Raw genomic sequence first — 15,146 nt, forward strand, 5'->3', positions numbered from 1 at the left:
AATCCTTTTACAAAACAGTTCATACTTACATAACCATTTAATCTTAAAATCGAGTCACTAAGCAATGTAATCTTATCTTTGATGAAGAAAACAGCAACTACGACAACAGTGGAGCTTTTTTCACCCTCTTCGACAGCGACTGTACATCACAATTTTCTCAACTTACGTAATAGAGTTTTTGGAAGAAGAAATAGAGTGTTATTCGTTTGATCGTTGGTATTCTTAAGGTTTTATATAATTCTCTAAGTGTGGTATGAGTATTATAGATATTACATATACGGTAATGGATGAGAGTATGTGAAAAGACTGTCTATAAAACGACGTAGTTTTGCAGCAAAGGAATTTATTTGTCCCATTTTAAAAAGATTCCCTCTACGTGTATTTTTGTAACGGCCAAATCAGCACAATGAGAGTCATATCAGACTTTTTTATTAAGTTCGAGGACTCATATGAATAGAGGGACTTATAATCCAACTTTTAAAAAAATCATGAACTTCAAAAATATTTTTAAATTATCAAAAACAAAAATATTCACAGAACAAAAAATCAGAAATTTATTTACATTTTTTTTAAAATTATAGTACACTGTCATATTATAATATTTTATGTGTGATTCTTCATGCCATGATTTTTTCTTTCTTGATAATTTTTAAGGGCAAGATTATAAAATAATAATATTTCAGTATTGTTAAATATATCATTAAAAGATAAAGCTCTGAAAGCTTAGACTTTAGACAAACATGTTTTTTTCTCTTTTTAAGTGATAGATACTACAATTAATAATATATTAGTTTTTTTATAAATTAAATGGAGAAAATATTTTTTAAAATAATAAATTTAAAAATTAATTATTTTTATTATAAACAATAAATTATATTTAAGTATTTTTAATTATTGTTGATAACATATCTTGGTATCATATATTTTTCCCTCAGTAAAACTTTGTTAATTGACTTATTGCATGAAAAATTAAAACTCATATAAATGAACACAAATTAAAAAGAAAATTGAGAAAATAAAGAAATATTAAATCTCTTTTTATATTTCATTTTCTATTTTTTTTTTTTCAACTTTGAAGTGGAACTGTGAGAGCGGTGAGAGCGAGACGCACTTGTGTGAGATTATGGAATGTGAATGATGATGATACATTCCAGGGCCTTGGATGTTGGAACAGAGTAACTAACAGTCAACAAACTAAAATGGCTTCATCAACTATAACCTGCAACTTCCACTATACCTATATTCCTTCAACCCTCGCAGCTTCAGCTTCATCCACAGCCACTCGTTCTTCTTTTCCCTTATCTGCTTCTTCTTCTTCCCTTTTTCACCGCTACACCCTCCACCGTGCCACCTCCACTAGAATCCTTGCCAAGTTTGATAAATTCCAAGGTGAAACTCCCCTAGACACAGACACGCCTCAGAGTCCAGAACCAGAACCTTATCTTGATCGCGATAAGGAAGAAGATGACAGGTACTTCTATTTCGACCACCTTTTAGCCTTACCTTTCTTAATTAATTAATTTGATTAATTTATATTTAATATTACTTTCCTTTTCCAATTTATGTGTTATCGTAGCTTTTTGTAAATTGTAAGCTATGAAACATTGTATTGGATAGTGTTTATATTTATGTTTTCAATAGTGCTTTATCTTCAGTTCGTTTATGTAAATGATCGTTTGTTGCTGAAAGTTTATGCTGTTAATTAAACAATTTTTTGGTGAAGTCCAAATATGAATTTATCGAGATGATGATGCGTTTATTAGCCTTGGAGTTTGGTCTAAATTGTGATAATGTGTGTCTGGAAGATGTTAACTCAATTTTTGTGTTTTTAGTTGTTTGCCTTCAGATTTGGAGGGTGCGGTGCGACAATCAAGTGAGGCAGCTGCATTGTTTGTCTCTTCAGGAGGGATGAGAGCCATAGTATGTGCCAAAATTTCATGTCCTTATTAATTTTTTTATATTTTATGCTTTCAATTTTGTGGTACTACTTGCTGTAATCAATTGGATATTTGTCGCAGATCTTTTTTTTTAGGTGTGGTTTCATTTATAGAAGATAGAACAATGCTTCTTTGTGGATATTCTTGGGTGAATCCTGGTGTTTTGACTTTGATTAATTGTACTGAAAATCTTGTTTAAGATCAACTTCATAAATTTATTTAACATGTTTAAATTAAAAAAGACTATGATAGTGCTAGTTTTATTCTTTTTTGAGATTGGCATTAAAATTTTTATCATTTTGTGTCTCATGTAACTGAGATTTTTTAAGCAAAGACAGGTTAATGGGTGGCTTAGTTTGTTCTTTTGAGTTCCTTTAGCACCTCATTTTTCTTGAACTAACTATTTTTAACTTGCTCACAGGTTGAACTCTTAATCCCCCAACTGCAAGTTTTAGATGATGAAGGTGCACAGGTAGAGCTCTGGGAATTGTCAAGGATTTTCTTGGATACACTTATTGCAGAAACAGAATGTCAGGTTAGTGTAATTGAAATGTGTGAAGAATTTGCTGAATTTTAAATGCCATTTTCTATTCAATATCTTAGAAATACTTGTATATATGATCCGTTATTTTGTTATGTCCATGTAAGTTAAATTGGTTTCTTTTGATGTAACCTACATTATTGACACCTATGAGTTATGTCCAACATTAATGCTTTCTCTGCTACTACATGTGCAAATGTATTTATGCATTCTTTAGCATCCAACTTATACTCCTACTTAGTCCATAGTTTTATTTTTAATAAGAAGATTACTAATATGTCATTTGATTTATCATGAATTGTTCTAGACCCCTAGTTCTTGGTTATGAAGAGAAAAATTAAATAACTCACAGATATAGCCATAGTTACATTTCGTTCCACTAATTGAAGTAAACTACACGTATTAGAAAATGCAATAAAATTCATTGACATAATGATTCAATAGAGTGATAGTTGTGCTTTGACTGATTTCTGCATGACATAAGGATTCACAAAATAGATGCTGACGAATACTTAAACTTAGGCATGCTTTTGTGATTATGATGATTCAAATTCAATAAGGTTTTGCGATTTGTGTTTTAATGACTGGTTTAATTATTCTGTTAATCCCTATAATTTCATTGGATTTTCAATTAACCCCCTATACCATATCAGATTTTGTAATTAAATCCGTAATGTGACAAAAACGTTGGAATTAACAGAATATTCTGTTAAACAAAACGAATATGCCTAATACTTGACTGAATATTCCGTTTTGTTTAACAGAATATTCTATTAGTTCTAATTTACGGTAGAGACTTGGTTATAAAATCTGATATGATATATGGATCTAATTGAAAAGAAAAAATATAGGGACCTAATTGAAAATTTAGTGAAACTATAAGGACTATCGGCCGAGTAATTAAACCTTAATGAATCTATTTTATACACTGTAAACTTGTTTCTAAGTTTATGAGTTTGATTGATAGAGAGTTAAAGCCATATTTCCAGATGCTGGCGCAGCTGCTCTTCTTAACTACCGGTGGAAGGATGCTCAGTTTAGATTTGCAAGGTAACTGCCATCACATCAATTAACGCTCTATGTTTTATTTTGCTTTTCACCCCAGCAGCATAGTTAGTAGTGTAGTTTTTGTAAGCATTTGATTCTTTTGTATTTCACTTAAGGCTGGATGATTGTTCAGTTACATTTCTATTTGTAGAATTTAAGTTTTCCTCTGTACTTATAGTCATGCTGCATATATCTCACATTCCGCTCTTCTGTATATCCAGCTTAAGTGACCGGAAGCCTATAGAGAGTGACGATGAGATTGTGGTTATGGTTGTTCCTGATTATCAGATGTTAGAAAGTGTGGAGAGAATCGCATCCAATCTCTCAAGTGATCCAGTACATCCCTGCACTGAATTCTCCTGTTTTATTACTGATGTCATTCTTTTGCGTTTTTGTGCACATATATGTTTCATACAAACTACTCGCACATTGGTAGGTGAGACCCCTTATCATGTGGAATCCACGCCTGATTAGTGAGGATGTTGGTGTTGGTATCAATGTCCGGAGATTAAGGCGCTACTTTCTAAGGTATGGTTCTGAGCTATTTTGGTTTACTTTGTATCTTAAACTTGTTGGGAGAAATAATATTGTGTAAATTACATGACCTCTCCCGAGATACAAACTTATTGGGAGAAATAATATCGTGTAAATTGCATGACCTCTCCCGAGTTTAGACGATATTACAACTTGTCCCTCCAACACTAACCTCACCTCTAGGGAAGTTAGTGTCGTGTTTATAAGGGAGATTAGAGTCATATTTTACAAAATACAAGCATGTCTAGTGTGATATTAGTATACCCTAAATATTATGGAGTTAAATGAATACTTTTATAAGTAGAGGATTTTCATTATAATATCACCTAATCACAGGGAAACATGAACATGTTTTTTTTTTTAATGTTTTTCTGGTGATAGTAATTTTTGGCGGGCCAAGCTAACATTTCTAACGAAGCTTGAAGTAAAAAATCAGAGTAGCTGGCATTATTAAATGTTATGTTTATCTTCAACCAAATAATTTACTATATAAAAGTCTTTTTTCATGTGCTTTATTTTGAAGAATTGGCTTATTCTGACACTATCAGAAGACTAAACTCTGATCAATTTTTGTGCAGCACTTTTACAACAGTTTATCACATGCGCCCAATGCCATTCGGTGCAATCTTCAGGTGTTATCCAGGGTAAGGCTCTTCTGTTCCCTCTCATAAGAACTATCACATTTAAAAAATTGCATATTGCTCTTACCCAAACCCAGACTACCTTAGACCACCGTAAAAGTGGATTATTTGGTCCACTTGTTTTGCTAGATGTGGTTCAATAATCAATATCTTTTTTCCACCAGATGTTTCACGGTCATTTTTGTTTATTCAAATTTGGTCAAATTTCATGCTGTAGGCAATATGTTAAATTGTTTGGTTAATCACATTGATCTGCTGTTTGATTCCTGTCGTGTTTTGATCACACTCAGAATGTGGAAAGTGTTCAGTGATGACAAGGATAGGCCAGACAGATATTTGCTTGCCAAGGAATTCATCAACCGTCCTGATTATGCAGATCTTGAGGTTAGTAGCTTTAGTTCCAGATTAAATTGCCAGATCTTATGGATACAACCACTTTCTATATAAAATAGAGGGAGATTCGGAGAAGCATAAATTATTGGAAAGAGGAAGGACAAGCAAATGATGGCGAATAATTCATAGTGAAAAAATAAAATAAAAACCTGAACCAAAAGATGTTATGCATGCATTAAATAATACAAAACCAGAAGTTTCTTAAGAGTTTTTCTGTGCAGTGATATACAAAGAATTCAATTTCAATGCAATGTGACCTACGAGTATAAGCAGGGTTTTAGCAAAAAGTCAATCATGAATTATTACATTAGTAAAAGCATTTAACACAGGTGGTGCCCTTCTATTACAAACACACACGTGATTAGATATCAGTATAAACTTTTACATTGATTATGGATGAAATTTAATCCCATATATCAATATGATAGTCCATTGACCTTTATGTGGTCCAGATTTTATTTGGCGAGGATGAACAGAAGTCAGGACAAGGTCAAAGTTTATTTGGAAAAGCAGCAAGCATCTTTTCTTCAATTAATAGGTTCATGAAGGCGATATGATGATCTTTTAATACATTTTCTCATCATTGTTGCATCCAGACCTTAAATTGTGGCTCATGTCAATTTGTGTGATCACTTCAAAATTCATATTAAAATAACATTACAGCTTGTATAATATGCTACAGTGCTACATAATACAAGTATATAAATGATATGGCATTAAGGGGGGCAAAAAGTACATACAGTATGATTATATTTCAACCTTGTAATGATATTATGACTATTATCTAAAAAAAAATGGGAAAAGATGAATTTTCAAATGTAGAGAGAGAGAAGGGGGCTTGTTTAGTTCTGAATTTCAAATGCATTTATTAATGGTAATATATACACAGTTGATCAATTTCACAGTGTTTCTCTGCGACATCCTCATAGAGCTTCAAGTACAGTGTGTCCTTCACTGTAATTCCAGCCCTGCAGAGTAATTCTAGGAGTGACACCCTCAGGGACCTCAAAGCAAATTTTAACAGTCATGGCCTCTCCTGGAACCAATGAAAAATAGTTATCTGAGTAATGAACAGGGAGAATTCTTGTGTCTTCTCCCTCCTTGTGGTCCTTATTTGAAGAATGCACAGAAAACTGAAGAAAGAAAGCAACACCTATACCATTTCCCTTAATTTCAGATACCTTCAAACCATTATTTTTACCACCAATGCATCTGTGTAATCTCTTAAACCAACCCAGTTCATGTTCTGTTGAACTGTTTTCGGTGTTTGGTGCTTTAGATATGTTTTCCACGTGCATTTTAAATCTATAAGTGGACCCTTTAACAAAAATCTCTGATGTTATCTTGAGTGGTATTTTCTTCTTCCTATATGGCTCCAGTAGTTTGTAGTCTCCACCAGGAAGGTGCAGCCAATATAAGTTTCTTGATAAAACTCTGTTATCCGATTTGTCGTAGAGTTTGAGCAGAAGAAAGTAGACCGGCTTTGCGTTTTCCGACTTGGGATAGTCCATCTCAAAAATAGGTGTTACTGTTCTAGGTAGCATAGTGAAGCTTTCATGAACTTTGTAGTATGGACACATTCCATCTAGATCCCACACTGAAGCTTCAATAGCCATATTAGACAATTTCTCTGATGTAGTATTAACAGCCTGTTTTAAGCAGAAAAATAAAAGAAAATTAAAGCAAGACCTTCCAGAAACTATTCAGAACTGGAAAATCTTGATGATTTGCAGATATATCCTTTTAGCTTGTTCCCATTTGCTTCCTATCTCAATTTTCATTTAAGAGACAAGGGAGTAATGTGTTATTTTCTTTCTCATCTTATTGAAAGGAAAACTTTAGTCTTAGTTTCTTAGATACTTACTTCTATAAAGTATGTATCTAGATTAAGCTGTACATGAATTGGCTCTGCAGCACATCGACAGCCATAGAATCCAGCTGTTTGGTCGAGAAGATGATCATAAAATTGACCTCTCAGACCAGTCCAAGGATTTTGTGTTTTCCAAATCAACACACCTGTATACTTGCGCCACATGCGAGAAGTCCATCCCTCAAGAAGAGCTCTGTATTGTATGTAGTTTACAAGTTGAGCCTGAAAAGATCAGTTAGAAAAAAAAAAACACCCCGCAACTGCACAACAAAGATAAGATCACGGAAAACTCAACATGAATGAGTGGCTACCAGATAAAAGTTTCTCATACCTTAAAACAAAAATCATCAAGATCCTTCGCTATACCATAGAGCTGAATCTGATCATGAACCATGGTTGGTTTTGAGTATGGAATGTATTTATGGTATTTCCAAATGGGATTTGGAACTTCTTCTACATAACCATTGGAAAGTTCATTAAATAATGGTATCTGCCATCCTTCTGGAGGCATTGTGGCTCTTATGGTAGCAGCAACTGGCATTCCTACAGAACCAACCTCCGGGTTGAATCCATACTTGTAGAAACTATCCTTGAAAAAATCTTCAGGGTTTTGAATTTCATATGGTCCGTCGGTAAAGTTCCCCTTCCCATCTGCAAATCCATCCCATAATGATCCTTGTATATAAATGCGAGTGCCATCAAGATACTGGCTAGGGTCCGCTGATGAATTCGTGGTAGCAGATGATGGGGTCAAGTCAACTACTACAGGTTTTCCATTTTCATTTACATGCTTAAAAAATGGATGAAGTTTCAGATCACTTTTCAGAGCAGCATTTATATCTTTTGGTGGAATCTGTTCATTTCCACCAACCCAAAGTGCAAGACTAGCATGATTTCTTAAAAGTTTGATTGTGTCTCTTGCACAAAACAAGAAAAGATCATGGTCTAGCGGACCATTTGGGTTCGACACTGGAATACCGCGCCCGTCAACATCCCCGGTAATCCAGAACTCTTGCCATACCTGCAAGAGTCAAATCATTAATATCATCAAATATAAAGCCAGTATCATGACAACAATATAAGAACTTAATTATAAACAAACTATTGAGATCTCCGAAAAAACTATACCAATAAAAAAGGACACAAATAAACCAAGAAGAAAGAATGATAAAGCAACACAAATGAGCAAAAACCAATCTTACCAGAATGCCATAATAGTCACAATAATGATAAAATTCTGGCCTTTCAGCCAGTCCACCACCCCAGCAACGAATCATCTTAAAATTCATATCCGCATGAAATTTGATATCCGTCTCATACCGCTTCTTTGAAAGTCGTAGTAGCCCGTCAGACAAGATCCAGTTACCGCCTCGGATGAAAATTGGTTCTCCATTGACCTTGAACAACCTATGATATAATAAACATGCAACAAAACATATAATGCAAAATTTGAAAACAATTTTAAGTTTGGAATTCTACTTAAAAAAATGGTATGTGCTACTAAAGAAATACTGGAAATTTTACCATACCTGCCACCGGTAGCATCATCAATATGGCTTTCAATTTTGCGGAATCCGAAGAGATGGCTCCATGTATCAGACTCACCAAATCCTTCAACATCAATGCTAATAACAACGTCGTACAAATTTTGCTTTCCCATTCCATTTGGCCACCATAAATTGGGCTTGTAGAAGAAGAGCTGCCATTACAGACCATTAACACTTGAACAGAAGCAACGAAACTTCAAGTTACCCAACTTAATTGGATCAATACTAAAAGTAGGTTAGAAATCAATCAAGGATCACATTTTTTTTATCAACATAGGGAGAAAAAAAAGATTAGAAAGAATTAAGTGAGTAACATAGACAACATAACAAATAAGTTATGAAAATGGAAAGCTAACTCAAAGTAACAAAGTTCTTGAAAAAAGATGTCATGATTAAAGATTAAGTTCTTCATGTTTCAAAAGGTTAAACCAGAAACAACAAAGCAGTAGATTGAGCATTTTCCCAGGCAGAATGATTGCAGTCACTGACCTCAGGAAAAGTAAATTGCACTCGAGATTTTGGAGGAACTGATAGCATTTGAGTTTGAAGCTTCTCCACCAATTGAACACTCCCCTCGAGTTCTGTTGTCACTTGAATTTTCAAAGAACACTCAGCAGCTGAGGAGCTTCTGTTTTCCACCTCAGTTGTGGCATGTAGATATACTCTCTTATAATTGTCAAAAAATGAGGACACCAAGTGGGGATCGGTTATTTTTACCGGCTGCGCCAAATATAGACACCAGAATCATCCTATCAAAGAGCAGCTAGAAGTACTATGAACTATATTAAAAATAAAAATGCAAATATGCTTGATCATATTTATCAAATAATTAATTATAAGGGGATGCATGGAAAAAACAAGCTTAACAAATCAACTCTTTGATGGTTTGGAAATATTTTAATATTCAATCATGATTTAATGAAAGTTTGGAAAGCTAAAATGCATTTTCTTTTTAAAAGGCATGTGCTTTATATGGATCACAAAATTATTGGAAAAAAGAGAAAAAAAAGAAGTTTGCAAGGAACTTAAATCATTCCTTAAAACTCACCCCAGTAATAAAAATGGAAACTTCATCCCATATTCCAGTGTTCCTATCTCTGCAATCAAATTAACTCTAGCATTAGCTTTAGATAGTCCAGAAACTCTTCAAATTTCAGATAATCAAATTAAAAGCAACATCAACTTTACCTTATAGGAGCTATCCAGTCCCAACCTTCAACATACTGTGTGGCTACATCTTTTCCTATCTATAAAAATCAACAAAATAGAAAAGTTAAGCAATTGAGAGGGAAAAATTCAATGGATTAAATCCAGTAATTTAATCTTTGACCTCATGGTCGCCACCTTGTCCCCCCTGAGGAGGAATTGTCCCTGGATGATCCGGTGGGTGAACTAGAACAGCAAGCAAGTTACTGCCATCCGGATTGAGAATACCAGTGACATCAAGAGAATGCCTCCTAAACATTCCTTTTGGGAGAACCATTTTGTGCCCATTTAGATATACATCAGCAGAGTAATTGATTCCGCGGAAGTTCAGATCACACTTCTGGTTAACTGACTGCAAAAGGCTCAACCAAGAAAAGGATAAACTGAATTCGGTTAGAATTTGGAGTCTATATGCTATGATGGGGGAAAAGGCCTTACACCAAAGTCCAACTTGAATAATAAAATTATATAAATATTATATATCATGATACTGTTTCAAACTTTTGAAATTGCATCATATGAGAGAGGAGAATCCCTACCAGCTTGCACTGAAAGGTTGTAAAGAACCAGAAAGTGTAATAGTCTCTTCCAGAATCAGCAATATCCAAGATTGCCTCATTTCCAAGTCCATAGAAAGGATCAGGCACAACTTTGTTCTTCACCAAGGTTCCCAAAACACTGTCACAAGAAAGAAAATGGAAAATGAATGAAACTCACTTAAACCAATTCAATTTAAGTCTCAAATCATGTTCAAAACTCAAAACTTTCACAAGGAAGCAGGTTTCAACAGAGAACTCTGTTCCTTTTTATCTGTAACTCCAACAGAATCCGAAAACGAGGAACGAAGAGAGTATCAAAGAAACAACAAGCGTGTGCATGGATCATTGCAGCTAAAATAATAAGGCTGCATTTGTTAACTTAGAACTGGAAAAATGTTACTAAAAGCTACAAATTTGTATCTATTTGTTTATCCAAAATACCTATCTCATTCTAACAAATGTGCAGAATATAATGGCAAGTAAAGCTACTAAAAGAGTCAACTACTATCTCGTTAATGTCTCTAATGTTAAAGGTAGCATAAGACTAAAGATAGTGAAATGAAAACAGAGACAAAAACAGAACTTTTCTTGTCTCTGACTCTTATCTCTATCTTTTCTTTTTGGATCTTAAGATAATTTAGTGTAATAAAGAAACAGAAAGAGAAAGAGGGATTACGTTCCGGGAACAAGAGCATGCATCCATGGTGGGGAAGTTGGGGCAGCGGTGGAAGGAGGGTTGGTTGTGGTGAGCTGAATGCCACTGAACTGAACCTCAGTGGACCTTGCTGCAACCCATTCTGAATCAAGAATCATCTTCCCTTGTGCCTCTTTCATCACATTATTCACCATGTCTCTTACTCCAAGTGTGATACAATCATGTGATGAAATTTATGTTGTCGGTAACAACAAGAGAATCACAGAAAGTGTATTATCACTATTTGCTATGTTATGTGATAATGCGTGTGGAAATTGGTGTTGTGACCACTGTCACCGAGTCACTAGTTGACTCACTCTTATCTTATGGTCCTTCATGCAATCATATCATTACAACAATCACAAAATCATCTTTAATTTCCATTGTTACATTTGAATCCACTTTAAAATCACTTGGGGTATTTTAAAATAAATTCCACTCGTAATTAAGTCTCGTAACTTTTAGTCCCATCCTATCAAGCACGGACTATTCTCTGAATTGTGTATCTGCGTGTTAGACATATTTTATAAACGATATTTACTGGTGTTTGGTATCTGTTGTGTCCAACTGTATCTTAATAAAAAACAAAAAATATTTTTTTAGATACATATAGACATACTTAAATATTATTTATTTTTTTTACACATTAGATATACCTATATCAAAGTCGTATACGAATAAGTTCAAAATATAAATAAATACAGGTCAATATGAATATGTACGACGTAAAGACTTAAGGAATAAAGAATAATAATCAGTTAATTGCAGGTTTTTATTTCTCTTTTTTAAGTAATATCAAAAACACTTTATAAGGAATTTTTGTTACACTTTGTGTCAACATATTTTAATTATCAAATCATTTGTTAAATTATTAGTTCATAGATAAATATACATTATTTTGTTTGTTTATTTTAAAAATTTGATATGAGAATTTTAAAAAGTTTTTAAAAGATTTTATATATTTATTAAATAATGATAGAATTAATTTTTCTAAATATTTTAGCAAAATATGATGTATGATGATTTGCTTAGAAAATAAAAACTGTAAACTAATTTAATAGTTAAAATTTATTGAGGACTAAAATATCTAATTAAAATTTTTTAAAATAAATATTTGGACTTTTGGAGTACTACTTTTTCTTTATGGGAAAGTGGATTAATAAAAATATTGCACAATATATAATGTAATTGACTGAAATTAATTACATTAGGAAGAGGATATTACTCTCAGACGGATAGAGCACACGGGGTATTAATTTCTCGTTTGACTTATAATAATTTCTCGTTCTATATATATTAAATACACACTACAAATTTTTTTTTAATTTAAAAAAAACACATCATAATACATTTGCTACAACAATGATACTAAAAATTTACAACAGAATTAACAATGAAAGCGTACAATAAAAATAATATAATAGTTTTAACAGCAATAACTTTGTGCATATAGTTTTAACAACAATGACATTTTCTCTTTCTTATAACCGCTAGAACTAGCTACTTTTTAAATTTTATTGGAATAGTTAAAACTATTTTATACGACATAATGATCCGCAAGACGGTTCCTTCTTGGATCCTTAACCTGAATGTTCCAATGATCATCATTGAAATTTCTATTATTTCTTGCCCTCTGTCTCCTCTTCACATTCCTCTCATCCATCTTCTTAGAAAGTCCACAATAACTTTGCAACACTTTTGGCATGTTGTCATAAACCTCCCACCACCTTTGGTGTGCTGAATCACTAGCAAAAACATGTAATTTTAACATGTCCCAGTTACAATCATAGTTCCTGTAACACATCCATGGCTTCAACCCCAAGTAATGCATCACATACAACTCGTTTGGTATCTCATGTTTCTCATTCTCCCCTGGCAAAGGCTCAAAGTTCTTAAGGAAATTAACTTTTCTTGGTAACCTATGCCACCATGTTATTACTTCATTGATTAAACCTTGGTCACCACCATTATATGATTTGATCTCTAAAGTTTTGTCTAGCAAGTGCCTGAACATGCATTGCGACGGCTCGATCACCATCATCCCCGAATTAAACAACGTGAAATCGTTAGGCGCGGCGGATAATTGAGGGTAACTAAAGAAATCGTCAATGTTCTTGAGGACTAATAGGTCAGAATCTAGGAATATGATTTTGTCATACATAGTGAGTTGCCATATTCTTAATTTGCTATAGTTCCATTCATTGTAGGTACCCTTTTCAGCATAAGGGTTAAGGATCCTTTCTATGCGCTTGATTTTCCACCCTGCAGCTTTGAGACCCCTTATGGATTTGGGAGAAATTGAATCATCTGCAAGAAGAACAAGATCTATGATGTAATTGTTGTATTGAAGGGTGCTTGATTCTCTTTGAATGAGGCTTTGTGCTAATGCTATTGCACCACAAACATATGCTTCTGATGAGTGAAGAACTGTCACATAGGCAAATCTTGGTAACTTCATCATGGTTTGATTGTAATTTTCTGTTGCTGCTGATTGTGACATGTAGCCCCTCCATACCTCTTTGCCTTGCAAATCATCAATCATATCAACAATTGTTACTTGTCCAACTCTTTTCTTAAGCATTTTAAAGACAATTAGAGGTGAAAGCAAAAATGAAAATATATAGTATTCTTTTATGATTTCTCTAAACAACTTTTTTTTAGATAGAACACCAGATTTTAATAACTTACCTAACACATTCTTGACAGTTATTTATAAGATAAAACACAATTAATAATTGAGTAAATTAAATAATTAAATTGGTTCTTAAAATATTACACGATTTCTGTTTTGGTCTCCAAAATATTTTTTTAATCAAATTCATCCCTAAAAAATTTTAAGTTAGCCACGATAGTCCTTCTGTCATTTCTCTCGCCAACACCGTTAATGAAAGCTGATCTAACACGTTAAATTACATCTCACCATATAAAACGACATCGTTTTAAGTCAAAGAGAACTGATTCATCGAAACAGCATCGTATGGATCAGTCTTCATTCTTCAACCACATTTCCCTTCGCTCTCAGTAAACAAAAAAAAACCTTGTTCTTCGTTGTTCTCTAAATCCAGCAAAGACGCTCATTGGAAGACGAACTAGGTTGGATTTCGACGCGCTATTAATGGCAGGTGTTGTGATGCGTCTTCTCCGGCAAGAGTTGGTTCAAGTTTCACATATGGGACGGCAAGAAAGGATGAGAGATAGTGATTGAAATAACATTTCTCTCATAAAACTCTCCCTCTCACTTCCTTTTCGACGTCGTTGAGGAGAAGACAAAGAAATCTTTATCATTGTCGCCGATTGAAGCATCCGGCGTGTGTTTGCGAGTTCGCCGTTGTGACTTCGGTGCAATGATTGCATATGTGACCGACGACCATTTTCGTCATTATTTAAGGGATTTTTGTTACTAAACTTGTTAGGATTGTATTAATGATAAAATTTATTTATTTTTTGTTAGTGTTTTTTGTTGGAACTGAAAATCGTTTGTAGGATTAGAATTTTATTCTTTGTTGATTCATAAAATTTGATCACAGAGTATTATTTTTCTGAATGTTAAAAGGAGTCTACTGACTATTAATTTCTCTATTCATGGTTTATGTTTAGTGTTTGTTTTGTTGTTTGATTTTGATGTTTGCATTTTCTTCATGAAATTCGATTTTGTAAAAGGAATTTTTTTTTCTGACTGAACTTCTTTTAGGATTGTACCGTTGTTAAAGTCTACTTTTGTTTGTGTTTTTTTCTGGAATTCAAATTTGTTTTTAGAGTTAGAGTTTCGTTCTAGTTGATTAAATATTTTCGGTACCTCCAAATTGATCATTTTTATCGCTGCGACTTCTATTTCAATCACCCATCATACTGGTGACCTCAAATTTTGCCGTCTAAACCACTGCAGCTATACTCCATAAGAAAGGGATATGTATACAATATTTTAAGATTAAGGTTTGTTATTTAGGGACTCATAATTTAACCAAATTTTATAAATATATTGTATTGATTGTCAATTAGAATGTGGAGGAGTATGTTGATATGTAATTTAAGGTATCATGTTAACTTCTATTAATGCCATGAACATAAGAAGTGTCAGAAAAATTAATGTGATTAAATTAAAATTTTTAAAGAATAAATTTGATTAAAAAATCTTTTTAAAATCAAATTAAAAGATCATATAACCTTTTAAAAACCAATTTAACCCTATACTCTTTA

The 15,146-nt window shown here is 33.3% G+C and overlaps 3 protein-coding genes across 5 annotated transcripts in view; 1 reads left to right on the forward strand and 2 right to left on the reverse strand.

Moving 5' to 3' along the window:
* On the forward strand, window positions 1,075-5,845 carry LOC107618044. The gene is made up of 9 exons (XM_016319969.2): window positions 1,075-1,471; window positions 1,833-1,920; window positions 2,359-2,472; window positions 3,446-3,528; window positions 3,747-3,861; window positions 3,962-4,053; window positions 4,638-4,703; window positions 4,991-5,084; window positions 5,546-5,845. The coding sequence occupies exons 1-9, from the start codon at window positions 1,200-1,202 to the stop codon at window positions 5,648-5,650; spliced, it is 1,029 nt and encodes a 342-aa protein (XP_016175455.1). The 5' UTR covers window positions 1,075-1,199; the 3' UTR covers window positions 5,651-5,845.
* Window positions 5,896-11,256, reverse strand: LOC107618043 (mannosylglycoprotein endo-beta-mannosidase). 3 transcript variants are annotated; one of them, XM_016319968.2, is made up of 11 exons: window positions 10,932-11,256; window positions 10,256-10,394; window positions 9,841-10,068; window positions 9,699-9,757; window positions 9,559-9,607; window positions 9,000-9,230; window positions 8,493-8,662; window positions 8,166-8,370; window positions 7,295-7,984; window positions 6,958-7,185; window positions 5,896-6,742 (listed from the first exon to the last, which is right to left on the reverse strand). In XM_016319968.2, exons 1-11 carry the CDS (start codon window positions 11,102-11,104, stop codon window positions 6,017-6,019), a joined length of 2,898 nt encoding a protein of 965 aa, XP_016175454.1. In that variant the 5' UTR covers window positions 11,105-11,256; the 3' UTR covers window positions 5,896-6,016. The 3 variants fall into 3 exon arrangements, with proteins under 3 accessions (XP_016175454.1, XP_020968323.1, XP_020968324.1); XM_021112664.1 differs by lacking the exon at window positions 10,932-11,256 and having other exon boundaries at window positions 9,841-10,099; window positions 10,256-10,388; XM_021112665.1 differs by lacking the exon at window positions 10,932-11,256 and having other exon boundaries at window positions 9,841-10,078; window positions 10,256-10,367.
* Window positions 12,487-15,146, reverse strand: part of LOC107615514 (putative UDP-glucuronate:xylan alpha-glucuronosyltransferase 4) — a 6,686-nt gene continuing 4,026 nt past the window's right edge. Inside the window, exon 2 of the mRNA XM_016317572.2 lies at window positions 12,487-13,472. Within this exon, the coding sequence (XP_016173058.1) occupies window positions 12,487-13,472 (986 nt within the window). The remainder of the gene's footprint in view (window positions 13,473-15,146) is intronic.

Source organism: Arachis ipaensis, chromosome B09, assembly GCF_000816755.2.
Source record: "Arachis ipaensis cultivar K30076 chromosome B09, Araip1.1, whole genome shotgun sequence".
Lineage (NCBI taxonomy): Eukaryota > Viridiplantae > Streptophyta > Magnoliopsida > Fabales > Fabaceae > Arachis > Arachis ipaensis.

Coding starts and splice junctions, on each gene's coding strand:
- LOC107618044 (XM_016319969.2), top strand. CDS start 1,200: ATGGCTTCATCAACTATAACCTGCAACTTCCACTATACCTATATTCCT. Junction 3,862..3,961: donor CCAATCTCTCAAGTGATCCA/GTACATCCCTGC, acceptor GCACATTGGTAG/GTGAGACCCCTTATCATGTG. Junction 4,054..4,637: donor TTAAGGCGCTACTTTCTAAG/GTATGGTTCTGA, acceptor ATTTTTGTGCAG/CACTTTTACAACAGTTTATC.
- LOC107618043 (XM_016319968.2), bottom strand. CDS start 11,104: ATGGTGAATAATGTGATGAAAGAGGCACAAGGGAAGATGATTCTTGAT. Junction 8,663..8,999: donor TGCAATTTACTTTTCCTGAG/GTCAGTGACTGC, acceptor CTGTAATGGCAG/CTCTTCTTCTACAAGCCCAA. Junction 7,985..8,165: donor GTGACTATTATGGCATTCTG/GTAAGATTGGTT, acceptor TGACTCTTGCAG/GTATGGCAAGAGTTCTGGAT.